At 39.9% G+C, this 8,456-nt stretch overlaps 1 protein-coding gene across 1 annotated transcript in view; it reads right to left on the minus strand.

Annotated features, from left to right (window-relative positions):
• The window catches only part of crm (cramped chromatin regulator), an 18,802-nt gene extending 10,593 nt beyond the window's left edge, over positions 1 to 8,209 (minus strand). Inside the window, exons 1-11 of the mRNA XM_043003751.2 lie at positions 7,829 to 8,209; positions 5,081 to 5,232; positions 4,670 to 4,879; positions 3,609 to 3,766; positions 3,153 to 3,279; positions 2,625 to 2,831; positions 2,272 to 2,468; positions 1,895 to 2,008; positions 871 to 1,536; positions 478 to 675; positions 1 to 368 (exon numbers count right to left, since the gene is read on the minus strand). The exon at positions 1 to 368 is cut by the window's left edge and continues 319 nt beyond it. Of these exons, the coding sequence (XP_042859685.2) occupies positions 1 to 368; positions 478 to 675; positions 871 to 1,536; positions 1,895 to 2,008; positions 2,272 to 2,468; positions 2,625 to 2,831; positions 3,153 to 3,279; positions 3,609 to 3,766; positions 4,670 to 4,879; positions 5,081 to 5,232; positions 7,829 to 7,890 (2,459 nt within the window). The 5' untranslated portion in view covers positions 7,891 to 8,209. The remainder of the gene's footprint in view (positions 369 to 477; positions 676 to 870; positions 1,537 to 1,894; positions 2,009 to 2,271; positions 2,469 to 2,624; positions 2,832 to 3,152; positions 3,280 to 3,608; positions 3,767 to 4,669; positions 4,880 to 5,080; positions 5,233 to 7,828) is intronic.
• Positions 8,210 to 8,456: the final 247 nt, after the last annotated feature.

Consider the following 8,456-nt stretch of genomic DNA (forward strand, 5'->3'; position numbering starts at 1 on the left):
CTTGCCATTGATAACAACTGCACCAACATTCCTGACAGATTCTCCACCGCAACTCTTTTGGCTTCCCCTGCATCCACTTTACTTCTGTCATTTGTATTTTCTCTACCACTGTCTGCTGGCTCTTTTCCTGCTGCATCTGGTCTCTGCTCTCTGTCCATGTTGAGCATGGCACTCATCCCAGCCCCTGGAAGGCTACTAGATGCTAAAGCAGCTGCCCTAATTGCATCACAACTGACACTTCCCCCTATAGCTCCTCTTGTTGGGCTATCCTCCTGCAGTTTCTTCTGTGCATTGTCAGATTCACTCAGCTTCTCTGGTACTGGATCCTCAAAATCGTATTCCAAGTTTAGCTTCTTATTCTGCCCAAACTGAAACAAGGAATGCATTTCATATAAACTACGTATTCTTTGGCACATAAGATGAAAATATACTTCACTATCAGGGAACAGGATAATGAATGAACGGGAATCCTCTTACCAACAGATATAATTCCCCGATGGTGATGCCTCCCACAGAGCTGAGTGTCCAACCTCCCTGTATTTTCTGCATCCAAGCCTCAGCGTCTTCACCAGGTGTGGCTGTGACATCACCTTTTTGATCTTTCTCGTCATCCTCTTGCCTGGGACTATCTACTCCTTTCTCTTCCATTGTGGCATTACCTCGTGTTGAAGCACTCTTTGAAAAGGAAAAGAAAAAATGCATATTAATAATTATCATGATTGGTTTGCCTTGTAGATATTTAAGATAACACTGATATATGAATATTACTTACAGGGAGGGACATATATATGTATGTGTACATTTATATGTATATATGTATGTATGTATGTATAAATAAATACATACACACACATATGAATAAAATATTACCTGATTCGCAAAGGGGTTAGCAGATCCTTTTTGTGTTTCTCCAACGTTTGCTGTCAGCCTGGTACTTTCCCCTACACAAACAACATCAGCATCATTCTCTGGTGTTCCAGCATTGGCCACAGTCTCCAGAGCAAGCAATTGTCTTAAAGCTTCTGTCGACTCCGCTTCGCACTCTTCCTTCACCTTAACGTCGGAGTCTATGATGCTGCCTGACATCATGGGTGGAGAGTCTGGAGGCTCCTCCTTCACCTGCATGGGCCCACCAACATTCTTCGTGACGCCTGCTGAAGCATCTGGCGAGAGGATGACCGCCTCGTCTTGGTCCCCATCGGGCGAGTTCATCCCTCCCACCTCTACATCGCTCCCATCCTCCAGTTCTTCTTGAGACACTTCACCTCCTAGGTCTTCCAGATCCCCTCCTAGGCCATCTATGTCACAGCCCGGGCCTTCTGTGTCTCCTACCAGTCCCTCTGCATCACACTGTGGACCCTCCCCCTCCCCCTCTCCTGCAATCTCATCAATGATGATCTCCTCCGTTGGTCCCTTGCCTAAAGGTTGTTTATTGTCCTTGCGCTTGTTATTCCTTCCAATTTTCTCTCCTCGGCGTCTCAGTCTTGCCTCATGGCTAAGGAGGGACACTGCTGAGCTCTTCATCAACACATCCGGCTGTAAAGCGGAAATCCTTTAAGAAGGAATATTGGAACAAACAAGAGGCTTGCTGTTGCTAGATCTAGCAGGGTTACCACTATTACCACTAAATATGAGGAAGATAACAGTAATAACACTAACCACAATACCACAATAAAACAAAAATGTACTAGTAGAATCAATGGTAATTGCATATTCCTAAAAACTACAATTGCCCCCCCCCCCCAACACACACATATGATAAAACACATACCCAACACACACACATGATAATCTTTAACCACAAGAAAGAGCTCTACACTACACAATTGAAGCCAACCTCTTAGAACATTATTTTTGTCCAATGTTTCAATTCTACCCCAGCCTCCAATCTCACCTGCACTGAGATGGGCTTGATGACAGTGCCCTTGGGAGGTACTATTCTCAGAACCTTTTCCTTTACATCCTCCAGGCTTACTGGAAAAGTCGCTCGGGAGGACAATGTTTCGTGCTGGTTTCTAGTCAAGGAAAACACAATAATACTGGGGGATATATGAAGCATAGAAGATATGATGAAATTTAGGTTATCATGGATATGTATTCAGTTCTGTTTTCAAAATGTGAATCCCAGACTGAGGAAGAATAAAAGACAAAAAGAGGGAATGGCAGAAGAGAAAAAAATACGACTATAATGAAGGGAGAGAAGAAATAGAATGGAGAAAAAAGTGCTCAGAGCAGAATGCCATCTCCATAATTCTTAGATCCAAAGGATACAAGTTTCAGTTCTGATCTCCGCCATTTCTCCTGCAGGTGGGAGATGAGAGCTGCCAAAGGTCGCTGGAGTGGTGTTGTCACACGGACCCGGGGATTGTGCGCTTGCCCCTGGACATGGCACCATGCATGTATGCTTGCAGGCACAATTTCCACCGTTATGCTTAAGGGAACTCTTAGCTCCCCATGCTCACGATGTTCTGAAAGGAAAAGAACAAATGATAAAATCTATCGCAAAATCTCAGAACTCAGCAATAACAATATATTTGAGATGAAGATATACATATGCAGTTATTTTAATAATTGCAATATACAGTTCCCATATACCCTCCTCATCGACAAGCAAGCGTCCCTACCTTCAATCTGATTCAGCTTTTTGAGAGCTCGGCAAATAGGCGTTCTCACCCTGACGCTTTTGCCTTTCACCCTGACGCTGGTGGAACCCTTGCGAATCAGCTCCTGCAGCTTCTGCCCCTTACGCTCATCTAGTGTGCCGCCAATCTTCTTGCGCAGCTCACCATAGTTGATGAGGCCATACAGCTCCTGGGTAGCCTTCTTGACTCCTAGAAGAATTAAACCAAATAAGGTAAAATAAGATAGAATAAAGTAAAGTAAAGTAAAGTAAAGTAAAGTAAAATATATTTTTTTTAAATAGAGGGGGGGGGGGAGGGAGGGGGGAGGGAGGGAGGGAGAGAGAGAGAGAGAGAGAGAGAGAGAGAGAGAGAGAGAGAGAGAGAGAGAGAGAGAGAGAGAGAGAGAGAGAGAGAGAGAGAGAGAGAGAGAGAGAGAGAGAGACAGAAAATATGTCTCATCATGAAAAAATAAATAAAACTCTATTCTTCATGTATGCCATAGACTGAAGAAAACACTTATTCAACCATTACCTTCATGAAAGGTGATGTACTTCGAGATTTTGTGCCACGTTCTGTAGTAAAAGTGCCGCACCTGGTCCTTGTTCTTGATCTGGAACCCTGGTGTACCTTTCTTCCTGAGTTTGGTTGTAATGTAATTCTGCCAAAAGAGAAACGGAGAATGACAATGACGTGTACTGAAGGTGACGATGATGATTATGTTCTGAGCTAAGTGGCCAGTCAAAGATGTGAGTAAACAAGTAATTTTTTCATGATGATAATGATACCAATATGAAAAAGAATATGGAAAAGAAAATAATGATGATATAGCTAACTAAACTGACAATAACAATAATGATAATGACAATAATAATAACAGCAAATAATAACATTAATTACTAACATATCCACAGAACCCCTTACTAGCAATCAGACAAACCCATAAACAATAAAACTTAACCTCCCCTTCACAATAAAATGCCTAAGTACCTGAATGGCCTCAAAATCCTTGCCGCACTCATTGATGGACTCAAAGAAGATGTCCTTGTCTTCCATGGACCATAGTTCCCATGCCCGCCTCCTCTTCTTGCTGTTGCCGCCACCACCTCCAAGGGTTTCCTCTTCATCGCCATATTCGGATTCTAGGCCTGCAATTGCCATATTATTCATATAAAATGTATTGATTTTTTTTTTTTTTTTTGAGGGGGGGGGGGAGCGAGCAATTCCAGAAAGGGCATTCTGAGATGTTCAGAGCCAAAATAACATGATATTCACAGCATTTTCAGGGAAAATTGAACAAAAACATTGCAATAGAATAGAGAAGAGGTGAAGAAAGAGGAGAGGAAGGAATGAGAGAAAAAAAGGTAGGTAAAGAGGATCAAAAAGAGAGATGGAGAAGGAAGGGGAGGCAGAGGAGAAGGAGGAGGAGGGTAAAAGGGGGAACTTTGAGAGAGGAGGAAGAGGAAAAGAAAAATAAGAGTGAAAGGCAGTGAAGAATAAAGGGAGTAAGGAAGAGGATGTTGAAGAGGAAAAAAGATGAATGGGAAAGAATAATGAAGAGTGGTGGAGGAGACAGAGGAGAAAAGAAAAAGAAGAAAGGTCAGGAAGAGGACAGGGGAAGAAAGAGGAACAAGGAATAGTATGGCAAAGAAATTAAGGAATGATGAAGAATAGGAGGTGGAAGAGAAGGCACAATTCAAGAGGACAAACAAAAAAGGAGGAGGAGGAGATGAGGAAAAAGAAAGCAAATAGGAGAAGGAGGAATAGGAAACAGGTGGAGGAGCTGTAAAAGAACAGGAAAAGGGAGGTGTTGAAATGGAGGAGACAGAAAGGAAGAAAGAGAAGAATAAAAACAATAAGAAAAAAAAAGGAGAAAACCAAGGGGGTATAGAACTGAGGAGGAGAAGGTAAAATGACATGGAAAAGGAAGAGGTAGAGAATGACAGGGGAAAAAAAAAGAGGTTGAAAAATAGAGGAGGAGGAGGAGGAGGCACAGTAAGATTAAGAATAAGAGGATGTAAGGGAAACTAACAGATAAATAAAATGCTTACCTGTAACATCAGATTTTCTGGCACCTACTACACTTGTTTGAACATTATCAACTTTGGTTTCCTCTCTGCGCTGCTTGTTGAGCACCCGAGCACTTGTACGTAGTTGTGGCACTGATCGGGTCTGTGGTATGACAGAGGGCTGCGGTAAAGGCACGTCAGGTATTGATTGAGAAGGCCCCACAGAAACTGGTAAGCTTGTTGTCACTGTTCCTAAAAGAAATTTATTATTTCTTATTAGTTAAAGAAATGAACAATAGAATAGTAAGGATAGATTAGTATCTTCATTGGTACTGTTACCAAATAAACAAATGAGTACATCCAATAATAGGACAATAATTTTCATAACAATAATAATAAGGATCATTATAATCTGCACAAGGAAACCACTATTACTTAACCACATTCACCAACCTTCAACAGTGGATGTGACAGTGGATGAGGCAGGTGGATTGGCATGGTCAGGCTGCCTGCTGGCAAGTTCCACTGGTCTTCCACCTTCTAGCACTCCTGGGCTTCCACCAGCCTTTGGTCGCTTGGCAGCATCACTGCACTGGTCTGTATCACTGTAAAATGGTGGAATGATTGACTGTGTGAAAATTTATATAATTTTAATTTTTCATATTTTTATATAGTATACTTAAACTATAAATGTATGAAGTATAAATACATGTAATAGAGTCATATCTATTTATGTAGTTTCTTACCATATCTTGACATTACAACTACATGATCTGCTTCACAGTATTGGTATACATGGATAGCTTTGCATTTTTTTAAATAAATATTCAACCCATTTATAATAAACCTATATATTCTACCCATTCTTAAGCTTCTTATTTCTTATAGCTGTATGAAGGAAAACTACTGGGAGAGAAAAGAAAACCAGAAAGACCTGTGCAACACCTATATAGGGCAAATTAATGCCCACTACGATGTACTATAAAATCATTGGTAGATTGTTAATGTTTTTCCAAAATAATTTTGACACCTTAAGATGTGTTTTCTATTATTTATAGACTTATGATATGATATACAAATCTAAGTGTGATATATTAGCAAAGGGATTCTGATTTGCATTTGGTATGATGCTTTAGTTACACAACTGATGGAATGACTACCTTGTAATCTGAACAAAAAAATGCAGTGCAAAGGTGACCCAATCCCAGAGGGATTAGCATAAACACAATAATGCAATGTCATGTAATCTTGTAATTTTTCCATTGTTAAATACCAATATCTTTTATTTTATTTTCACATCTACACTTTTTACACAGATTAATATACAGCAACAAACCATAAAAAGGTTCAGTCCTCCTGGATGACAACATCAAAGGAGGTGAAATAAATAAGCCTACAATAGAAGACCACTTCAGTAAACCTCACTAAAATATATTGCTGTATTTCATTCTCTAAGCCATATACGAATCCCATTATTATTGTTACATATCATACACCTGTGCTTCTTTCCTTTATCTAAAGATAATTCACACTGAAATAAAATTAAGAAGTTTCCACCTTGGGAAGTTTGGACAAAAAATGAAAAAGAAGAATTGTAGCAATAATCAGTATCTAAATCAAGAATTACAACACATAAAAATTTATAGTAAACGTTTAGAAGGCACACTGTAGTGACCTGTGACACTAAAGTACAACACAATAGTGGCACATTGTCAAATGATCAAGACAGTCTTCAATCTCTACATATTTATAAAATTAATTCCATATCTAATAATAGATTTCCAGGAGAGTCTACAATCTCTATTGGCCTTTGCCAAAGAACTGCTATTATAATCTGTCATCTGGCCACAGAATAAAAGATGAAGATCTCCTGGCCTTTACAAGAGTGCCAATAACATGCAGGTGGTGCAGAGAGGTGGATATACTGATGTCTTGTAAACATTTATCCTTCTAACAATTCTAGGATTAAGGAAAACTATTAATAAACAAGTCATAATGTATACATGTAATAAAAGAGCTACCCATATTAATAGAATTTTTCTGAGACCCTAAAATTATTGTCCTTCAGTAACAGTTTGGTAAACTTTAGGAAGTTTAATAATTACATGTACTTAAATCTAGAAATGTAAACTTGAACAATATAAATAAAAACTAAAACAGTTTATCTTGCAGTCTTCATATGAAACATTTTTTCCTTGGCTTACAAAGCATAACTGTTTATACTCTACCAAGATTACACTAAGTAAAATGAAATTTACATGAGAATTTTCTATATCTCTTATTATGACATATTCATGACATATGCATCTATATTATATTATATCATACACAATAAACAATATTTTGGGACAAGTATACAAAAGAACAATCCTTTCTGTCAAAACTGTACATAAAATTTGTTCATCTTGCTTTGTCATTAATATTCATTAATTTACTTTTCATTACTTAATTTTCCTTAAAGCATTGAACCAAATACTATTTTTCTCTCTCTACTATCCTTTAGTACCTCTCAAAAATTAAGAACATCATGCGTTTCTTATGATTTCGATGTAGAAAAATATAGGCCTATCTTGCAGGTCTTCAGAGGAGAGGCCTCTATCAGTTATTTCTATGCAAATTAAGACTCCAGTTCCCTTGCAATGTCCTTCTAGATATATCTTTATGGATAAAGATAACCTCAGAGACAGCTATTTATCTGAGCTTTAATGTCTTAGACTAATTACAGATAATGGATCTTATGTGTTACCGTTATACTAGGAGTCGTAGTACTAGGCTTTCTCCCTTGTAAGTCGTTACCATAGGTTTTGAATGAAAATGCCAGCTTCCAATAGCCGAATTGTGTCTATTCCCGCTGGTTCGACATTGCGTTCGTGAGCCTTACCGAAATCTGGAAAGGATAATCAAAAGTCCTGTTCATCTTTGATTTAGCCGAGAAAGAACAAGGTCAGGTCCGGGGTAGCCATGTTGGAATCAGCCCGACCACTCTTTTTGAGCCGATTTCCGCCTCCTGGAAACATTTCTACTCTCCTAACTCTGTGCAGAAGGAGCGTCTATCATCCTTCTCTCGTGGGAGCGGAAGAAGGAGTCAAATAGAAGGAATTCGGAAGAGGAAAAGACCAAAATCCCTCCGTCCCTGCTCGAGCGGCGGAACAAAGATGGCGGGGAAGAAGCGCACATACACCTTTTTTATTTCTCTCTTACCTCGGTTGGTTCGCACTCTCGTTGTTTTCCTTGGTACTGAGAGTGCGTTTCCGCTTGACCATCTTCCAGGCTTCACTTCCGTCTACATCTTGGAGTTATTGGGACTTGAGAATCGCCGAAAATCGCTACTTAAGCCTGGGTTCCTCTCGCGAGCCCGGTCATCCGCCTCGCAGCGTCCCTCGTCAAAGCCTCTTATTTCAGCCTCTTTCTCTCTCACCGCCATCGAATTTCGCACCAAACTCACGCGCTCTCGCCCTTCGCAAATGTCATGCTGCCTGTCAGAGTCTGCAAATGGCGAGAAAAGGCAAAAAAACTCCTCGAAATCGGGCAAAGTCTTTCTCTACTTGTCACTCGCTCAGCTTGCCTTCCACTTACGCCCTTCTTGCACGGACGCGCGAATCTCCCTATTTTTTACAACATTAAATAAACTTATTCCATTCGCCCATGAGTGACTTTACGATACAAATCTCGCTCTTGTGGTTGTCCGAGCATGGGCGGCGATCTCATGGCATAGGTATAAAGATATATGTATTTATTTGGGAATTTCGTCTGTTTGTTTTCTTCTAATTCCCGCCTTCTGACGTCGCCTTCGTTCGAATCCCTCCATTAGACAATTTGACAAGATAGA

This window comes from Penaeus japonicus, unplaced genomic scaffold (assembly GCF_977035675.1).
Source record: "Penaeus japonicus unplaced genomic scaffold, GWHDUDI00000001_assembly GWHDUDI00000037, whole genome shotgun sequence".
NCBI classification, from domain to species: domain Eukaryota; kingdom Metazoa; phylum Arthropoda; class Malacostraca; order Decapoda; family Penaeidae; genus Penaeus; species Penaeus japonicus.